Genomic DNA, 20704 nt, shown 5'->3' with positions numbered 1-20704 from the left:
GTAACCCCTGGTGTCCCGTCCCCCCCATGGGCCTCTTCCCCTACCGGACCACAATATTGTAGGCCAAACACCGGGTCATTGGGCAATATCTCAAACTATACTATCTCTCCCCAAAGTAAAACAATATAAAATATCGGGGTAACAAGTTATGGCATGTAGCGGGGGGGGGGGGGGGAGGCTTGAGTGGCTTCAGCCCCCCCCCCCCGAAATTCTCATGGTGGTTTGCAAAAAGTCCTTATTGATGCATTATTTAAACTGTTATGTTTATTCATATCATGATCTGATCACCATACTCAATATATCCCATATGCATGGGGGTATTGGGGTAACAATACAAAAGGTTTGCTAGGGTAGACCCTCTTTCACTCAGACTCAGCCCCCCCCCCTCGAAATCCTGGCTAGGGGCCTGAACATAACATACAATTACAGTTTATCTCCTTCAAAACAAGCTCCTGGTGATCAAATACAGGAACTCCAGCGTTGCTGTCACTCTTCGTAGCAGTGCAGGGGAGAAGGTGTCCTTGAGGTGTGTTCAAAACCCTACTGATCACAAGTGGCCAGATTTTTTAATTTGTCCCAATGTGAAGAGTAGAGACATCACACTGACAATGAAGATCTGTATAGTCAAAACAATGGCATTCCCCGTAGTAATCTATGGTTACTCAAGTCAAGTTTCTCAAGTTGCTCCTGACACGCACACAAAAAAAATTCCTATGGATGTGAGAGCTGGACCATAAGGAAGGCTGAGCGAAGGAAGATAGATGATTTTGGACTTTGGTGTTGGAGGAAAATTCTGAGGGTGCCTTGGACCACAAGAAGATCCAACCAGTCCATACTTCAGGAAATAAAGCCCAACTGCTCATTGGAGGGAAGGATAGTAGAGGCAAAGATGAAGTACTTTGGCCACATGATCATGAGAAGACAAGAAAGCTTGGAGAAGACAATGATGCTTGGAAAAATGGAAGGAAAAAGGAAGAGGGGCTGACCAAGGGCAAGATGGATGGATGGGATCCTTGAAGCGACCGGTTTAATTCTGAAGGAGCTGGGGGTGCTGACTGCCGACACGGAGCTCTGGCCTGGGCTGATCCATGAGGTCACAAAGCGACTGAACAAATAAACAAGAACAACATGATGTCCTCTGAAATGAGTTTTGAGAGAAATGACAGAGAGTCAAGCCAGGGCAATATGTCAGGCAGGGAGGCATTCAGAACAACCTTCACATGATGAGCCACATCTTTCTCAGTTCTTGGCAGTTGCCTTGTAGGTCTACTGATATAGTATGTGTAAACCGGGCTGACACAAATGATTTTGTGGTTACACCTAACTATATGGATGCTTTTATTAAATATGGCAATTTTTGCCAAAAAGTAGTGGTGTCCCCCAGTGTGGTTTGCATCCGCTGCTCACCCTCCTGGTGACCCCACTCCTTCAGTCTATTATTATTATTATTATTATTATTATTTGAAATACCACAAGATGAGTCCACAGCAGACACTCTGCTGGCTGTTGTACTGGATCACACATTGGACACTTCCCAAATGTCTAGGACTGTGTGATGTATCGGCGAATAATTCGTGCAGATCCCAGTAAGGTGGCCTTTTGCAGCTGGCAGATGGTAATCTTGTCAGTGCCGATTGTGTTTAAGTGCAGGCCAAGGTCTTTAGGCACTGCACCCAGTGTGCCAATCACCACTGGGACCACCTTTACTGGCTTGTGCCAGAGACATTATTATTATTATTATTATTATTATTATTATTATTATTATTAGATACACAACAAGAATGGTACACAGCAAAAAAGATCACTATGCTGGGTTTTATATTGGATCACATGTCGGACACTTCCCAAGTGTCTAAGACTGTATGATGTATCAGCGAATAATGTGTGCAGGTCCAGGTATGGTGGCCTTTTGTTGACAGATGTTGATTTTGTCAGCTCTGATTGTTTTTAAGTGCAGGCCAAGGTCTTTTGGCATTGCATCCAGTGTGCTGATCACCACTGGAACCACCTTTACTGGCTTGTGTCAGAGTCTATGCAGTTCGATCTGTGGTTCTTTGTTGTTTAATACTGCTTTAATTGTTTTAATTTGCGTTAAGTGTATTGTTATGTTGTGTATTGAGGCCTTGGCCTTTGTAAGCCGCATCGAGTCCTTTGGGAGATGCTAGCGGGGTACAAATAAAGTTTAACAATAATAATAATAATAATAATAATAATAATAATCTTTAAATCCTCATTTAGCGTAGGCTTTTGCAGTTGCTTCTCGCCAATTCTGCTTTCACCTGGGATTGCAACATTGACAATCTATACTTTGTTTTTTTCTACAACCATGAGGTCAGGAGTATTGTGCTCTAAAGCTCTGTCAGTCTGAATTCACAACTCTCAGAGTAGTTTGATGTGTTCATTTTCTGTAACTTTTTCAGACTTGTGATCCCACCAGTTCTTTGTCACAAGCAGATAGTATTTGTGGCACAAGTTTCAATGGATCATCTCAGCAATGGTATTATCCCTCTGCTTGTAGTCCATCTGCACAATCTTTTTGCAGCAGCCGAGTATGTGATCTATCATTTCATCTGCTTCCATGCAAAGTCTACACTTGAAATCTGTAGTCAACTTTTCAATTCTGGCTTTGATGGCATTCATTAATTCTTCTTCTTCTTCTTCTTCTTCTTCTTCTTCTTATTATTATTATTATTATTATTATTATTATTTATACACCACTTTATCTCCCCCAAAGGGGACTCAAAGCAGAAACAAGAGACCAATTCCCAACCCACCTGCTGATGGTTTGCTCTGCAGTTGACTCCACCACCAGGGATTGACCTCTACATAGTTTCAACTCCTTTGGTCTCCCATCACTCCACCCTCCTTTGGAATTAGCTGACAACATTTTCTTCCTTTGAAGGCAGTTATCCTGAGGCAATCACTTAGTTCAGGCCTCCCCTAAAAAGAGGATGAATGATGAAATGGGTGGGAGTTGAGAGAGATCAAGCTATCCCAAGTCTAGGGAGAACAGGCAGAGCCCCTACAAAATAATCTAGCAAAGTTGAATTCCCAAGAGTAGTGTATAGTTGACCCTCCACAAGCATATTCCATCCATCAAAAGTGAATGAGAAGATCAACCTCTCAGAAATATTAAGATGACAGTTTATTTTTTTGTTTTTTAAAATAATTTTTATTAAATTTCCACAATATACACAACATCACAGTACAGCAAGAGATTACAACCTAAATTCTTGCTTTATATAAAAATAATAATAATAATAATAATAATAATAGCAAAATACTAAATGCAGACTGTGCAAGGAAGCTGATAAAACCATTGATCATATCCTCAGCTGTTGCAAGAAAATTGAACAGACAGACTACAAACAGACAACTCTGTGGCCCAAATGATTCATTGGAACTTATGTCACAAGTACTACCTACAAGCAGTAAAGAATTGGTGGGATCATAAACCTGCAAAGGTAATTAACATGCAAAAATACTGTGGGGCTTTCGAATCCAGACTGGCAACATTTTGGAACACAATACACTAGACATCATGATTGTGGAAAAGAAAAAAGTTTGGATTATTGATGTTGCCATACCAGCTGACAGCCGAATTGAAGAAAAACAACAGGAAGAACTCAGCCATTATCAAGACCTCAAAATTGAACTGCAAAGGCTATGGCATAAAACAGTCCAGGTGGTCCTTGTGGTCATCGACACACTGGGTGCCATGCCAAAAGATCTCAGCCGGCATTTGGAAACAATAAACATTGAAAAAATCATGATCTGTCAACTGCAAAAGGCCATCTTACTTAGATCTGCACGCATCATTCAAAAATACATCACACAGTCCTAGACGCTTGGGAAGTGTTCGACTAGTGATTTTGTGATACGAAATCCAGCATATAGATCTCGTTTGCTGTGACATACTATGTTTTTGTGTCAGTAAAATAATAATAAGATATTTACAAACTGCTTTGCACAAATCATTTCCTTGCCAGCCTCCTGTTAATAAATGATCCTTTGTTTTCTTATCTATATATATAATAAAAGTCAAAACTTGTATGCGGAGGACAAAAGTGTGGCGGTGTATGTGCTCACTTTCTGATTGGCTGCCACTGTGGTCTCTGATTGGCCAGCCTGAAAGTTCAAAGATTCCGATTGGCTGGGCAGCGGTGCTATTTGCATATGGTCTCTGATTGGCCAGCTTCAAGAGGAGCCCCTGGTGGAGAAAAGAGTTCATGACAGAAACGGGGACATGAGAAAATTCCAAGATTTCGATTGGCTGGGCAGCGGTGCTATTTGCATATGGTCTCTGATTGGCCAGCTTCAAGAGGAGCCCCTGGTGGAGAAAAGAGTTTATGACAGAAGCGGGGACATGAGAAGGAAATTTGCATATGGTCTCTGATTGGCCAGCCTCAATTCCAAGATTCTGAGATGACAAAGAGAGGAAAGGAAAAGGCCAGAGGGGGCTGGGTCAGGCAATTACCAATACAGACCACACTTGGCACACAGAGCCTGCAAGACCGACTCGACATCCTACTGCAACCATGGATGATGGGACTTGCAGTACCATCACTCACATTCTGAGACCGCTGTTAACCTCATCCAATGACTGATCAGGACCAAACTTGGCACATAGACCTCTCATGACCCACTTTACGTCCTGGTGCAACTTGGAGGAAGATGCACCATGGACGATGGGACTTGCAATACCTGCACTCCCTTCCTAAAACCATTATAACTGCCAACAATGATGGATCAGGACCACAATTTACACAGAGAGCCCACATAACCCACTCTACATCCTGGTGTGGTTTGGAAGAATTTGACAATGGATGATGGGACTTGCAGTCACTTCACTCACTTCCTGAGACCACTGAGACCCTTGCCAATGACTGATCAAGACCAAACTTGGCACACAGAGTCCCCATGACCCACTCTCCATCCTGGTGTACTTTCGAGGAGGACAGACCATGGATGATAGGACTTCAAGTACCTCCACTCTCTTCCCAAGACTGCTGCAACCCTCATCTAATGTCCGAACAAAACCAAACTTGGCACACAGAGCTCCCATGACCCACTCTACATCCTACTGTGTTTTGGAGTAGGGCATACCATGGATGATGGGACTTGAAGTACCTCTACTCGCTTTCCGAGACTGCTGCGACCCTCAACAATGACTGAACAACACCAAACTTGGCACATAGACCTCTCATTACCCACTTTACGCCATGGTGTGGTTTGACTGTGGATCGAGCATGGATTATGGGACTTGCAGTCTCTTCGCTCAATTCCTGAGACCACTGCAACCATAATCCAATTTCCGATAAGGATCAAACTTGGCACACCGGGTCTCCATGATGCACTCTACATCCTGGTGTGGTTTGGAGGATGATGCACCATGTACGGTGGGACTTGCAATTCCTTCGCTCACTTAGTGAAACTACTGAGACCCTCATCCAATGACTGATGAAGACCAAACTTGGCACACAGAACCCCCATGGCCAACTCAACATTCTGGTGAGGTTTGGGGAGAACAGACTATGGATGATGGGATTTCAAGTACCTCCACTCACTTCCCAAGACTGCTGCAACCCTCATCTAATGACCAATCAAGACCAAACTTGGCACACAGAGCCCCCATGAGAGACTCTACATCCTGGTGCTGTTTGGAGGAGGATGGATAATGGATGATGGGACTTGCAGTACCTTCACTCACTTCCTGAAACCACCGTGACATTCATCCAAATACCAATAAAGACCAAACTTGGCACAGAGAGCCCCCATGGCCAACTCAACATTCTGGTGATGTAGAGTGAGACTATGGATGATGGGACTTGCAGTACCTTAACTCATTTTCTGAGACTGCTGTGACCCTCATCCAATGACTGGTCAAGACCAAACTTAGCACACAGAGCCTCCATGACCCTCTCTCCATCCTGGTGCAGTTTGGAGGATGATGGACCACAGACGATAGGACTCACAGTACCTTCACTAACTTCCTGAGACCACTGCGAGCCATATAAATAACTGATAAAGACCAACCTTGATATACAATTCCTTTCTCTAATCCAAAAACAAACAATACCCTTTTAAAATAACCCGGGCAGCGCCGGGTACCCAAGCTAGTTTTATTAATAAAAGTCATACATTCTCTATGTCATTCATCTAGGGAAGACATGTGTAGCCTGCTGAACCTACTGTCCCAATGAATGGATGGTGGCAAGGTCCTTGATCAGCATCTTTATACTAAATTCTCTCTTAAGGAGGGAAAACTCAACTGCAGCCTGTTGTCTCTGGTATTCATTGGTAATCTCCCATCCAAGTACCATTAGCGGCTGACTTCCAGGATCAGTGTTTGGAGCCCTTAGGTAGCATGGATTTGATCTTAACTGGTTGGGCAATTGCACAGAGAATAGGGCCAGATTCTCACCCTCATGACACCCTGGAGGGCCACACTCACATGTCCAGACATGTTTGGTCACTTCTGGTCTCAACTGATACAGGGAGATGGTTCGGGGAGGAGGGGTAAGCTTCTGTTTGTGAGCAGTTTCTTTCAGTTTGGCAGCTTTGGGGGCCCTTGGGGATGCTAAAAGACTTGCAGCCTGCCCTGCCTTCATTTAATGCAGAGCTTTGCAACCCTAAATCTGTCTCCCTTGAAATATGTTCCATTGAAATAGATAGCAGGTAGTTCTCAGTAACTGTGCTTACAGCTGTAATGTAAAAGAACAAATGTAATATCTATATAAATAAAAATGTAATGTTTGTTTGTGGGATTAGCACAATAAAATAATAATAATAATAATAATAATAATAATGCTTTATTTATACCCCGCTACATGTCCCCCAGGGGGACTGGGTGCGGCTTACATGAGGCCATGGCCATCAATACAATACAAGCTATAACACAAACACAATAAAACAAGCAAAATACATAACTCAAAACCACAGAACGAATTGACACCAAATTTGGACACAAGACACCTATCAGGCCAACTAGTGACCATCACTCATGAAAACACTGAAAAACACAGCGGAAGAGACTTAAAAATAAAAAAAATTACATTACAACGCATGCGCAAAACCACATATATACACATATACACATACATACACACACAAAACTCATATACACAGACAGGGCCACAGCAACACATGGCAGGGGATGGCTAGGATATAAATAAAAATGTAATGTTTGTTTGTGGGATTAACATAACTCAAAAACCACTAGACGAATTGACACCAAATTTGGACACAATACACGTATCAGGCCAACACTCATGAAAACACTGAAAAACACAAAAAGCCAAAAAATAAAAAATACAACACATTTGCAAAACCACACACACACACATATGCAAACACATATATACACATATACACAAAAATATACACACATAAAACACATACACACAGACTGGGCCACAGCAACGTGTGGCGGGGGGTGGCTAGTGTGTGTGTGTGTGTGTGTGTGTGTGTAGTACATACTAGCTGTCATCTAATCACCTAATCATACTGGCAATCTAAGAGCCCAATCTTGACTAGGCAGTATTTTTGTATGCCGTTATAGCCAGTGACAGAAAAATATAGTCCAGTTCTATGTGTTCAGAAATGCATTTCACTGACTCTGAAGGGCCCATGAAGTAGGTACAGAATTGCAGCTGAAGTTTGTCAAAACCATGGGACATGCAATTTGTTAAATCTGAATCCATTCAGTAGCAGCAAAGTGTTGCTGCGATTCTTTCCGAACACAGCTAGCCATGCACCCTCAGTTTGTCCCCTTTGTTTTTTTTAATCTGTATTTACTACATCATCAGTATTTTCATTCTTTTATTTTCATGTTATTATTAAAATCAAGAGTGAAAATGAAAAATAATTTATAAAAAAGTGTATGCATTAACTAACACCACTAACAAAATATTCACATCACGTGAAGAGGCTGATGGATAGATGCCAAAACGTCAGCATTCTCTCCTGACATTTTGCCCACATCTATGGCAGGCATCCTCAGAGGTTGTGAGGTCTGCTGGAAACTAGGCAAGTGAGGTTTACATATCTTTGGAATGTTCCCAGTGGGAGAAAGGACTCTTGTCTGCTGGAGGAAAATTTGAATGTTGCAATTGGCCACCTTAATTAACACTGAATGGCCTTGCAGCTTCAAAACCTGGCTGCTTCCTGCCTAGGGGAATCATTTGTTGAATCTGTTGGGAAGGACTGAGAGCGGGCAATGCTGGAAGTGAATGGGGATCGGCTGCCTCTCCGAGGGCTTTTTAAAAGGCAGCTGCGATGTGGCAGTTACACATATAGAATTAATGCAGTTTGACCCCACTTTAACGGTTATGGCTCAAAGCAATGGAATAATAGGAGTTGTAGTTTTACCAGCAGGTCTTTTGCCTTCTTCCTCATAAACTACATCTCCCATCATTCCATAGCATTGAATCAAAGGAGGTGTCAAATTGGATTAATTCCACTGTGGAGATCAGGCATGGGCAAGCTTGGGCCCTCCAGGTGTTTTGGACTTCAGCTCCCACAATTCCTAACAGCCGGTGTAAATCCAGTGTAGTTGCCGTGGCTTCTAGGGAGTGTTTACTTCATGCCACTCCTGCATCCCTTTCTAATCCAATTACTCGCTTAGCAACACATGATGTCGCTTCGCTTCCCCATTTAAAACCAACCGCCCAGCCACGCCCCTCCCGCCGCTCCTCCCGCCCACCAGGCCCAAACCAATATTTCCATTGGCGGTTCCAATCCTAACCTTTGGCCAATAGCAGCGGGGGAGCTGGCTCGAGGCGTTGCGTATTGGCTGAGACTCCTCTGCATGACGCAGGCGGGGCGTGGCGTGAGGGGCTGTCATTCATTCCTTCCGCGCAGGCGCGCTGGGCCCGGTTATTGTCAGTGGTACCGCCGGTGACCGGGTCTCCCTCGCCTCTGGTCCTTCGGGGCGGCCTTCTGTGGTGGTGCCGCCTTCGCCATCTTGGCCCAGCGCAGGCACGATGCCGGTGAGTCGGCAGCAGCCTCTGCCCGTGGCTGGCCTTCCTTCCCGCAGGGCCCTGCGCTTCTCGGGCTTGTTGTTGCTAGGGGCGGGGTGGGAGGCAGGCCAAGGGCGGGGGAGGCATAGGAAGAAGGCCCCTCGGCCTCTGCCCAAGGAGGGAGGGAGGGATGGGCTGCAATAGAGGCCTTCTCCTCTCTCAAGGGGTTTCACGTCGCCCTTCATGGCCGTGAGAGCCAAAACTGCCCCTCCCTCTCAGAGAATGCTCCCTTGAATGGCAGCCATAGGGATGCTCTGAAGACAGGGACAGGACAACTTCATCCTCATCAGCACACAGACCAACCCAAACCCATTTTAATCGTGGTCTCTTGGTTTTTTGGCCTGCTATTGTGTGGCTCACTGGTTCAGACAATTGCATTAGATCAAGCATGGGCAAACTTGGGCCCTCTGGGTGTTTTCGACTTCACCTCCCACTATTCCTAACAGCCCCAGCCCTCTTCGGATAGATTACTGCAACGCACTCTACGTGGGGTTGCCCTTGAAGACTGTTCAGAAACTTCAATTAGTCCAGCGGGAGGCAGTCAGATTGCTTACCGGAGCGTCATACAGAGAGCATACCACCCCCCACCCCCCGTTGTGTCAGCTCCACTGGCTGCCAATCCAGTTCCGAGCACAATTCAAAGTGTTGGTTTTGACCTACAAAACCCTATACGGTTCCGGCCCAGCGTATCTGTCCGAACGCATCTCCCTCTACGTCCCACCTCGGAGTCTGAGATCCTCTGGGGGGCCCCTGCTCTCGGCCCCGCCTCTGTCACAAGTGACAGAGGAGCAGGGCCTTCTCAGTGGTGGCTCCTCACCTATGGAATTCACTCCCCAGGGAAATTAGATCAGCAACATCCCTCCTTTCCTTCAGAAAGAAATTAAAAACATGGATGTGGGACTAGGCGTTTGGGCAATCTGGCAGATGAATACAGGACTGTGACGACGGATAGGAATAGACAATGTGGAACGAAGTATAGACTCTGAGTTGGCGAACGCTGTGCTTGAGATTGGCTATCGACTGTGAAATATATTGTTGTTTTAATTGTTTTAATTGTTAACCATTTAATTGCTGTTTTTATATGTTGTTGTATTTGTGTAGGCACCAAATTATGCCATTTTGTAAGCCGCCCTGAGTCCCCCCTTGGGGCCTGAGAAGGGTGGGGCAGAAGTATACGAAATAAATGAATAAATAAATAAAAAGGGGCCTGAGGCTGCTAGGAATTAGCTTGGGGGTCCCCCTGAACTCAACACTATCGCTTGATGCTCAGGTGTCAGCGGTGGCCAGGAGGGCCTTTGCACAACTCAAACTTGTGCGCCAGCTGCGATCATACCTCGTGAAGTCTGACTTGGCCAGGGTGGTCCACACCTTGGTTACATCCAAACTGGACTACTGCAATGCGCTCTACGTGAGGCTGCCCTTGAAGACGGCCCAGAAGTTTGATCTGGTACAGCAGGCGGCAGCCAGGCTCCTTACTGGATCAAACTATAGGGAGCATACAACACCCCTATTAAAACAGCTTCATTGGCTGCTGATAAGTTGCTGAGCCAAATTCAAGGTGCAGGTCATGACCTATAAAACCCTAAACGGTTTGGGCCCCACCTATCTCTGCAATCGCATCTCCTTCTATGAACCGGCGCGAGCTCTAAGATTTATTTATTTATTTTGATTACTTCTACCCCGCCCTTCTCACCTCGAAGGGGACTCAGGGCAGCTTACAAAGGCACAATTCGATGCTGGCATCACATAACAGTAGTATAAAACAACATAGCAGCAATTAACAGTTAGCAGTAGTTTCTGCATTACAACAATAAAACCAATAAAAACCACTTACACCTAATTAACGGTCAGCGTTCTCATCTCATAGTCCAATTTCCAATTCCACTTTGTCAGTCCTAGTCATCTGATTGTCCTTATCTAGTTGTCAGATTGCCCAAAGGCCTGGTCCCACAACCACGTCTTTAATTTCCTCCTGAAGGAGAGAAGGGATGTTGATGACCTAATTTTCCCCGGAGTGAGTTCCACAGGTGAGGGGCCACCACTGAGAAGGCCATCCACATTTGCTGGGTTTGGGGTTGCAGGACTCCTGAAAAAGTGGGGAAAACACAAATAAAAAGCACATTTTTAAAACCTAAAAGAACACATCTCTAGGAGTCTCTAGGCAGAAGTTAACTATAAAGTCACTCTGAAGAACCTAGAGATTCCTAAACAGACCATATTAATGAAATATGTGAATAATCAAATCTACAAAAGTTAAAACCATATATGTGGAGGGCTAACTGTATAGCCTGGAGCAGGGGTACTTAAACTTTTATGCTTGGGACCCTTTTTGGCATGAGATTTTTTATACACACAGTTCTTGTGGGTTTTTTTCGGGCTATATGGCCATGTTCTAGAGGCATTTCTCCTGACGTTTCGCCTGCATCTATGGCAAGCATCCTCAGAGGTGAGGTCTGCTGGAACTGGGAAAAAAGGGGTTTATATATCTGTGGAATGACCAGGGTGAGACAAAGATTTTTTATACATATATAAGTATATAAAATAGGTATAAAAATGACACATTTACTGATAAACAAATAAGTATTTGTAAGACTTACTAAACTGATTCATTTTCCTTTGCATGAAATATAGCTGAAGCATCTTTTGTGGAGTCCACTGCAAATGCTGCACAACAGATTTGTGTAAATGTCTAAAGCAGCCACTAAGTGATATTCAGAATTTTTTAAAACCCCAACATTGAGCTAAAAGCAGACACATATTGAGTCATTTGTATCTTTCTTGGGAAGAAACATCCTTTCTTGCTTTTAGACTGCAACAGAGTATCCTGCAACCACATTATTTTATTTAGGTTTATGGAGAAGTCTTGTAGAAAAATGTGACTCACTGGTACAATTCTTTTATAGAAATTGGCAACATGTTCAACATGTTCAAAGCTGTGGGTTTTCAACATTCACTCTTTTGCAATTTCATCTATTGATAAAGAGGGTGGAGTCTATGTGGACATTATCTCATCTGCCTAAAAGAATAAGATCACCCTTGCTAAAATATTGGTGTTGGTCTTTATTTGTATAAGGATATGATACAGTGATGCTGGTGAAATTTTATTCCCTCTTGTTGTGCCTGGTTTGCGTGTATCTTTAAGTTATATGTAGACTTACTATTAATCTACTGTTCTACAACAAGGCCTTCTAGACCACTCAGTTGGCTTTGAAAAGTTTTGTTGCTATCATGTTCCTGAAAGATGAAGTGAAGGCTTTGAGGTTGTTGTAGATTCAGGGGAAACAGTAACACAATGAGAAAAGCATCCACCATTAGACCATGATAGATATTGAAATTAACCATGTGTAATGTAAATGCATATTTGGCTTAAAATCACAGGATTGAAGGACTTATCACCCCACCAGGTAATTAGTTTCAGTCTGAATCTATTGTTATAGTGAAGAACTTTTTTTGTAATTTTAACTAATATCTGCTCTCTTGTAACTAAAGGCTATTAAGTCAAATTCTGTTTGATGATACAGAAAAGAACACCATCTTCTTTCAAAAAAACTTGCAAGGATAACCATGTGGACCATAAAAAATAAATATGAAATCCATCTTGTAGTGATATTTTTGTTGGGCCAACCAGAAGCCAGTATTATTTTATTGTTTATCACTATAGTTTTTATTTTAAAACTAATTTTGTAATCAATTTACTGTGTTTTATATGTATTACTGTATGTATTATTTATATGTAATAACATCAAATTGTGCCGGATGTAAGCTGCTCTGAGTCCCCCCCCCCTCGGGGGGGGGTGAGGTGAGAAGGGGACTGTACAAATGTTTGAAAAAAATAATAAATAAATTAGACATGACAGTACAGTACAGTTTGTCTTCTGTGCTATTCGAGATATACATGATACTGTTGGAAAATGTTATCTGGACTTTGAAGGTCAGGTGTTGTCAGTAAGCTGATGGCACTCACCTCTATCTCTTCTTTCCTTCCAATCCGAAACAAGTCAGTGATTCAGTAGTGATTCAACCTGAGGTGGATGAGGCTTCCCTCATCCTGAAATTTCAACTCCATAGTTTGCGCGTACTATTGGACTCAGCCCTGAACCTGGAGGGCAGGTCTTTGCAAAGGCAAGAAATCAGTACACACACTTAAAGCCAGATTACTAGCTGTGGTTGCTCCTTGAAATGTCACATCTAGCCATGGTGACAAATTCCTTGATTACATCATTTACATAATGTTTGGGCTAGTGTAATATACCCTATGAAACTGATCCCATTTCAAACCTGCTTGAGTTTTAAGGTGGGGGGGGGAGAGGTCTCTCAACCCCATCATAATTGCAGCCTCATTTGGTGATGTGTCAGGCAGCCCTTTTAGTGGGCTTCCAAGTGGCAAAATTCCCTCTCAGGAGAGGTTAGGTTGGCCTGTCTCTGCTCTCTTTTCACTATTGGGTAAAAACTGTTTACTCATGACATTGGTTGTTAACTGTCCAGTGTAGACAGTGTTTTAGTTGGGATGTGCTGTAGTTTTTCTCATTATTACTATATTCTAATTGCTTTGTAAAACTGTTTTGGAATGCATCCAGAGAAGAATGACTAAAATTATCAAAAGTCTGGAAGCCAAGCCCTATAGGAATCAGCTTAGGGAGTTGGATATGTTTAGTGTGGAGAAAAGAAAGCTGGGGAGCAGGGAAGGTGATTATAGCCATTGTTTAAATATTTGAAAAGATGCCACATTGAGGAGGTTGCAGACTTATTTTCTGCTGCTCTAGAGATTAAGACACAGAGCAGTAGGTTCAAATTGCAGGAAAAGAGTTTCCACCTAAACATTAGGAAGAATTGTTTGGCAGTGGAATAAGCTGCCTCCTGACTGGAGTCTCCTCTCTGGAGGTTTTTAATCAGAGGCTGGATAACCATCTATCAGGGGTGTTTTGGTTGTGTGCTTCTGTATCGCAGGAGGTTGGACTGGTTGGCCCTTGTTCTCCCTTCCAACCATGATTCCGTAATATTTTCAATATAGTGGATCATTGGATTTTTTTAAAAAAACCTTTGATATATCAATTATTTTAACTTATATTGATGAGCTGGCTTGGGTTGCATGTTGGGGGAAAGCTGGGTTATAAGTTATTACATTTTATGATCCTTAAGAAACTTGTTGTATTTCTGAGAATAAGCATTCCTCTTGTTCACAGAAGAATGAAACCTAGAATTTTAAAATTAGAAGGGGGATCATGGACCATTGTGTTCACCCTACTACTCATTGCAAGATCTCCAGCAACAACATCCCCAGCAAGTAGCTGATCAAACTCTGTTTGAAGATGTCCCAAGAAGGAGGCAATTTGTTCTTTTGCTGAACTACTCATACTGTCAAGAAATTCCTTCTAATATTCTATCAATCTTCCCTCCTGCTATTTAAAACTACTAGACCTAGTCGTACCCTCTGAAGTTTTGTTGTTTTTTTGTTGTGTCAGGAGCGACCTGAGAAAATGCAAGTCACTTCTGGTGTGAGAGAATTGGCCATCTGCAAGGATGTTGCCCAGGGGACGCCTGGATGATTTGATGTTTTATCATCCTTGTGGGAGGCTTCTCTCATGTCCCCGCATGAAGAGCTGGAGCTGATAGAAGAAGCTCATCCGCATCTCCCCGGATTCGAACCTGCGACCTGTCGGTCTTCAGTTCTGCTGGCACAGGGGTTTAACCCATTGAGCCATCGGGGTCTCCTACCCTATGAGGTAGCAGAGAACAAGCCAGAACTCTTTTTTTTTTTTTGCAGCAATCCTTGATATATTAAAAGAGTACAATCATGTCACCTCTCAGTCTTCTCTTCACTAAGCTGAACAAGCTCAGCTTCTTCAACCTGTCCTGATATGTTTTTCCATGTTTATATTCCATAATATCCATTATTCATATTTCATAATATGCAAACACCAGAAAACAAATTTGCATAAGGTGGAATGTCTTCATCTCTATTGCTACAACTTTGGTCCTCTGATACAAGGAGCAGCAAAACAAGCGAAGAGGCCTAGAGAGAGTTGAATTCTCCATGCAGTTAATTCAGTACTCTCATTGCAGGTCTTGTGCTTTCTGGATATGAACTAATGATCTTCACCTAGTTTCAAAAAGTATTTTTAGTGGATTTGTGCAATTTAATTACAGAACACCCTTATAACTCGGTGTTTTTCCCTTGCTGTTTTATGAATTAAAACTTTTTTTTTAAAATATAGATCAACAAATCAGAGAAGTCGGACAAGACAGAAAATTCTGACAATGTCAAGGTGGTCGTTCGCTGCCGACCTTTCAATGAGCGAGAGAAGACCATGTGTTACAAAATGTCAGTTAATGTTGATGAAATGCGAGGAACAATTACTGTCCATAAAACAGATTCTTCCAATGAACCTCCAAAGACTTTTACGTTTGATACAGTTTTTGGACCAGAGAGCAAGCAACTTGATGTTTATAATTTAACTGCAAGGCCAATTATTGATTCTGTTCTGGAAGGATACAATGGTAAGTTATGAGGTTTTTTTAACATACAAATAATGAACAAAAAGACATACATGGATAAGGTTATGAAAATATGATTTCTTGGGAGCTAAACTTCCTTCAGTAAGTATTACGGATAGAATGTGTTGTTTATGTTGTTGGTCATACCTAGTGATTCTACAGAAATGCAGAACACCAAGGTGGTTTCTTTATTTGTTCTCTGCTTTTGTAATTAATGGTGGGAAATCAAAGCAATAATTAAGATGTATTTAAATATAATTGTACAACACAGCCAATCAACTTGGATCCTTCCAACAGAAGTTAGACTTCTTAATAAGGCTTTGGAAAATGATAGTTCATGGGTGATATAAGTCTTATTAATATATTGCATTCCCCATATTGATTGCTTTTTAATTTTTTTGCTATTAATAATGCCACATGCTTTTCTGTGTTCTGAACTTTTATTTGTTTCTTGTAATTTTTGTTTATTATTGTAATTTTTGTAAGTTTTCTTGAGTCCAGGGCAAAAGGCAGGATATAAGTAAATTAATAGTAATGCAAAAAACAAAAAGAAAGAAAGAAAGAAAAGAAAAGAAAGAAAGAAAGAAAAAAGAAAAAGAAACTTAAAAAGCCAAATATATCTCTGATTGGAAATGAAATTTTCAAAATTCTAAACTGAACAGAAAAAGACAGATTTTTCCTAGACCACTTGGGAGTTACAGTCCAGTTGATGAAGGTTTTCCATTCTGTGCTCTAAAAAGAAAAATCCAAATTTTTCCCAGGTCTGTTTATATGGTGATTGTAACAAGAGTTGTAGTCAAACAGGTATTCTTCTGTGTAAAAAATAGAATTTTCCTCATTCAGCTGTTAATGGGCTTTTCCCATTAGCAGTGCCAGTCCACTACCCAGATTATTAATCACTTAAAAAAATTTGGGGGGGGGGGGGGGATTGCAATTATATCTATTTAGTTCAATGTTTGAGTTTAATTGGACTTAAAACTTTAATATGTTGAATATACCCAGAACTAGAGACAGGAGGAAAGAGAGAAAAAGACTAGGAATGGAAATAGAAACTAGGTAATATAAAAGATAGGAAATGAGATAAAAGATAAGATATTAAGCCAGGAGTTAGACATTGTGGAGGTTAGAAGCAGAAAGCAGAGGGAGGGAAAGAGGAAAGAGGATAAGGCAAGGCGTGATGAACTAGGGAATGAGAAACAGGAATGAGAAAATGAAAAAGAAGTGAATGAAGGCAGGAGTTACAGAAGTTGGAAGTAAAATGATGAGAAAAAAAGAAGGGGAGAAGTGTAGTACAAAAAAAGTGCCTAAGCAGAGCTGAGGATGAAGAACATTAATAGCAGACCCGCTCCACCCAATACTGATGCAATTGCTGAGCATCAGACTATGATTGTGACTCCCCAACCATTTTGGTAGGATGAAGAAGGTGGGTAATTTACTAATAAAGTAGGAAAATCTACCAAGCAGCCCCTCTTTTAGTGCTATATTAAATAATTCATGAAATGGCAATACTGATACAGCTTAGTATTTCCCATACTGGTCATTGTTGAGTGTTGATTCAGACTGTGAGATGATAAACATTTGGCCGCAGGAGGAGGCAACCAGAATGAAAGCTTGCAGCAGCCATGGCAAAGCAGCCAGCAGGAACAGTAAGAAGGCACAAGGGCAGCAAGACACAGCAAGAAGCCAAACCAAAAACAAACAAAACTTCTATTAAGAGGCAGTACCTGCTTCATGAGATTTCCTTCCCTTCCCAAGAGGCCTGGAGAGAAATCTAGAAATCCTGTTGAAAACTCGTAATTACAAAGTGCCAGTATAGCCGAATGTGATGTAAATATTCCAGGTTCATTGTGAAGCCTTAAAATGTAAAAGAAAAATGAAGAAGGCACTCCCTTTCTATGCCTGTCATAGAAACACATTGTGTCTTTATAACAAACAGGATTTATTCTCTGGAGGCTAGATAATTCAGTCTACATTAAAAATTAACTGATTTGATTCACACCTGCTTCTTGTGTTTTACTCAGTGGCATGTCAAAAGACAAATATGTGAATTTTAGATTATCACCATATTTTTATTGTGTGCTACCTGAAGATCTAAGATCACAAATCTAGTATTTAGCAGACCAGAAATAAATTAATTTATCATCCCTATTCAGAAATTCTGTAAGCTTGCTTTTATCCCATTTCCAGTGTTGAGAGAGAGAGAGATCTGCTATTTGTAGTCTCCTTTCTTAAGAGCAATGGTGTTCCCAAAGAAGGAATTAAATCTTTGCTTCGCCACTATGGGAAAATATCTGTACTGTTTTGTCTTGCAGGCACCATTTTTGCTTATGGACAGACTGGTACAGGAAAGACATTTACTATGGAAGGGGTCCGGGCTGTTCCAGAACTCAGAGGGATCATCCCCAATTCTTTTGCTCATATATTTGGACACATTGCAAAGGCTGAAGGGGATACAAGGTAAATTATTTGTCTTCTTATCTTCTATCCCTGCTATGTAGAGAAGCATTTTTTGTAGCCTACCCAAAGGGTTCATCTTATCAAGGATCCTGTTTCCACACTGAGCAGCCAGATGCCTTTTTGTCTTTTGAGGGAAATCAGAAGCAGGGCATGAAAGCAGCATCTTGGGGCAGTGACCTTTGCGACATAGAAGTACTTTATTGGTGTACATTGAATTCCCTGTTTGGAAGTGCCTACCAGAAGAATAGCACCCACCAATGTTAGGGTGAGCAGATAACTTCGGTTGAGAAGATCTGCTTCCCCTCCCCCCTCCATTTAAAACTCCCATGATCTTCCAGCCATCTGTCAATGGTGCTTTGAATGTGATTTTCCTGCTTCTTGACAGGGGGTTGGACTGGATGACCCATGAGGTCTCTTGAAACTCTATGATTCTATGAAGGTGGAACAAAAGAAATTTAATTAAAGCTAAACCCATTCTGATCTAAATCCAATGTTAGCCCCAGCTAGAATAACCTAATTGAAATGACTGTGACTTCTTGGTGACTACCCTTTTAAATCCCATTAAATTCTGTGTCTGTTGTCAGTGAGCTGAGGACTGTCAGTGAGCCATATATACTGTATGTATTTTAATACCAGAACTGAACATTGTTTAAAGTCCTTCTTTATAACAACCCATGCTTCATTTCTCCATACAAGTAATGTAATTGAGACAGGGAGGAGTTGCTTTTTGCTGCTGCAGTCAGAAGTCCTCACTAATCTACTGCAAATTACTCTGAGATCTACTAGTAGATCTTAACCTACATTCTTTCCCTGCCTCCATGCTAGCATGACAGATTATCTCTGGAACAGATTTGAAATTGTAATTATGCTTTTGTTGTCTTTTTCAACTTCAGGTTTTTGGTTCGAGTCTCTTATTTGGAAATCTACAATGAGGAAGTGCGTGACCTACTGGGGAAGGACCAGACACAGAGGCTAGAGGTAAGAATTACATATTTGTTAATTATTGCTGTCAGGTAGAAAGTACTGAAAAGAGCTGTGGGCATTGCTTAACAACTAAGCTGTGAAGCATATTCTCATGCCTTTTTTTACAGATGGGAAAGAGTGAGAGAGTAGGATGGCACAGACTCTTTCAATGTTTATTATACCAGCTAGCCAAAAGATACAAATTGGATTAGATTTATGTGGAAAAACTTAATGCAGCTACATGTTATGTAAAGTTGATGCCATACAAAGTTTTGCCCTTGGACGTTATAGATTCCATTTCTAATCAGTTAAATTTCAGTTGTGAAATAAACATACCTTACCTATTTTGTGTATTTTTATTTCCTAGTACTTCATGACCCAACTTAGCTTTCTTGTCCTTTGTAATCCCATTGACTTTAATTTTGCTTTCAATTTATATGTGTGCTTTAATATGGCTTGCTGGCTGGAAATAAGCAGCTAGCTACATCAGCCTAATTTAAACTATTTGTACTATTACGGTTGTTCACACAAGAAGTTACAATTAACATTTCTCTTGAAATTCAAGTACTGTAGGAACCCAAAAGGCTTTCCAACTAGTATACTTGTCTCTAGCAATAACCTTCAGCATTTGGAATGAAAAGTTAGCCACTAAGGCTCTGTCCTTAAATTTATGATAAGTCCACTAGTTTCATCCTCTGCTTTCAGTACCCAAAAGGATCTTGTAACCCTTTGGAAATTAACTGAGAGAAAGACACTATATAAAAAGACGCTAGTTAAGTCTGCTTCCTCAGATGTATGGAGTGAAATGCTGATGAATTAATCTTTATATGTGAATAATCATAGATCATAAAATGTGTAATATCATCTGTTAATAGTATTGAATACTAAGGCTATAGAAAACAGTATTTCTAAAGAAGAGGTCAATATGGATAAACAGCCTCCAAAAATAACTGCTAGATTTCTTTCATAGGTTAAAGAGCGACCTGATGTTGGAGTCTATATCAAAGATCTTTCAGCTTATGTTGTGAACAATGCAGATGATATGGACAGAATTATGACGCTTGGCCACAAAAATCGTAAGTTACACAGCTCCACCTGATTATTTTACATCCTTAGCAGATTATTCTCACTTCCACTTTGCGTAGCTAACTAATTGAGTGGTTGAGGAACACAACCACAATATTAACGGAGGTGGACTGAAACTTCCAATATGGCCTATTTGATAGTTATAGTTCTGCATTTGTTTGCAGCAGCTTCCTTTAATTAATTGATCAAGTTCACACTCAGCTGTTTGAGCTTTTACCAAATTCTGTAATACCCATGTAGATGTTGTTTTCCACCATCTTGTCAGTTGTGCTTGAAATATCATTTTACTTCAGCATAGCAATTAAAATCCACTTGCTGGGTTATTTCCAAGGTAAAAAATACTGAGGGCAGCAAATAACAAGTGGCACCACGTGCATCCTCTGCATTGCCTCAAAGTTAAACACCACTTTTCTGTGGCCAAGAGTCCCAAGGAGTGGACTATAATACTTGTATGGGACTTCCCTTAGTTCATTTCCTGTCCTTCCTTCCAAAGTTAATTACAATGGCTGTGGTATTACATTTAGGGAAAGGGGTCCTTTGATACCCAGGGCCCCAAGGTGATCCAGTGAGTGGGGATATAAACTTGATCTCCAGGGTCCAAATCTAGAATGCACTAGATTTCTACAATTGGCATTTATTAAAAAGGAAGGAAAATAGGAAACAGTTTCTTTAGAAAGAGTTTA

At 41.4% G+C, this 20704-nt stretch overlaps 1 protein-coding gene across 2 annotated transcripts in view; it reads left to right on the top strand.

The window, feature by feature from the left end:
• The first annotated feature begins 8849 nt into the window (after window positions 1–8849).
• The window catches only part of KIF3A (kinesin family member 3A), a 32207-nt gene continuing 20352 nt past the window's right edge, over window positions 8850–20704 (top strand). For both annotated transcript variants that reach the window (XM_060765212.2, XM_060765211.2), the window contains exons 1-5: window positions 8850–8990; window positions 15236–15518; window positions 17828–17972; window positions 18866–18950; window positions 19906–20011. In XM_060765212.2, coding sequence (XP_060621195.1) covers window positions 8985–8990; window positions 15236–15518; window positions 17828–17972; window positions 18866–18950; window positions 19906–20011 — 625 coding nt within the window. In that variant the 5' untranslated portion in view covers window positions 8850–8984. The remainder of the gene's footprint in view (window positions 8991–15235; window positions 15519–17827; window positions 17973–18865; window positions 18951–19905; window positions 20012–20704) is intronic.

Source organism: Anolis sagrei, chromosome 2, assembly GCF_037176765.1.
Source record: "Anolis sagrei isolate rAnoSag1 chromosome 2, rAnoSag1.mat, whole genome shotgun sequence".
In the NCBI taxonomy this organism is placed as follows: domain Eukaryota; kingdom Metazoa; phylum Chordata; class Lepidosauria; order Squamata; family Dactyloidae; genus Anolis; species Anolis sagrei.
This window is presented reverse-complemented; position numbering and strand designations above follow the sequence as displayed.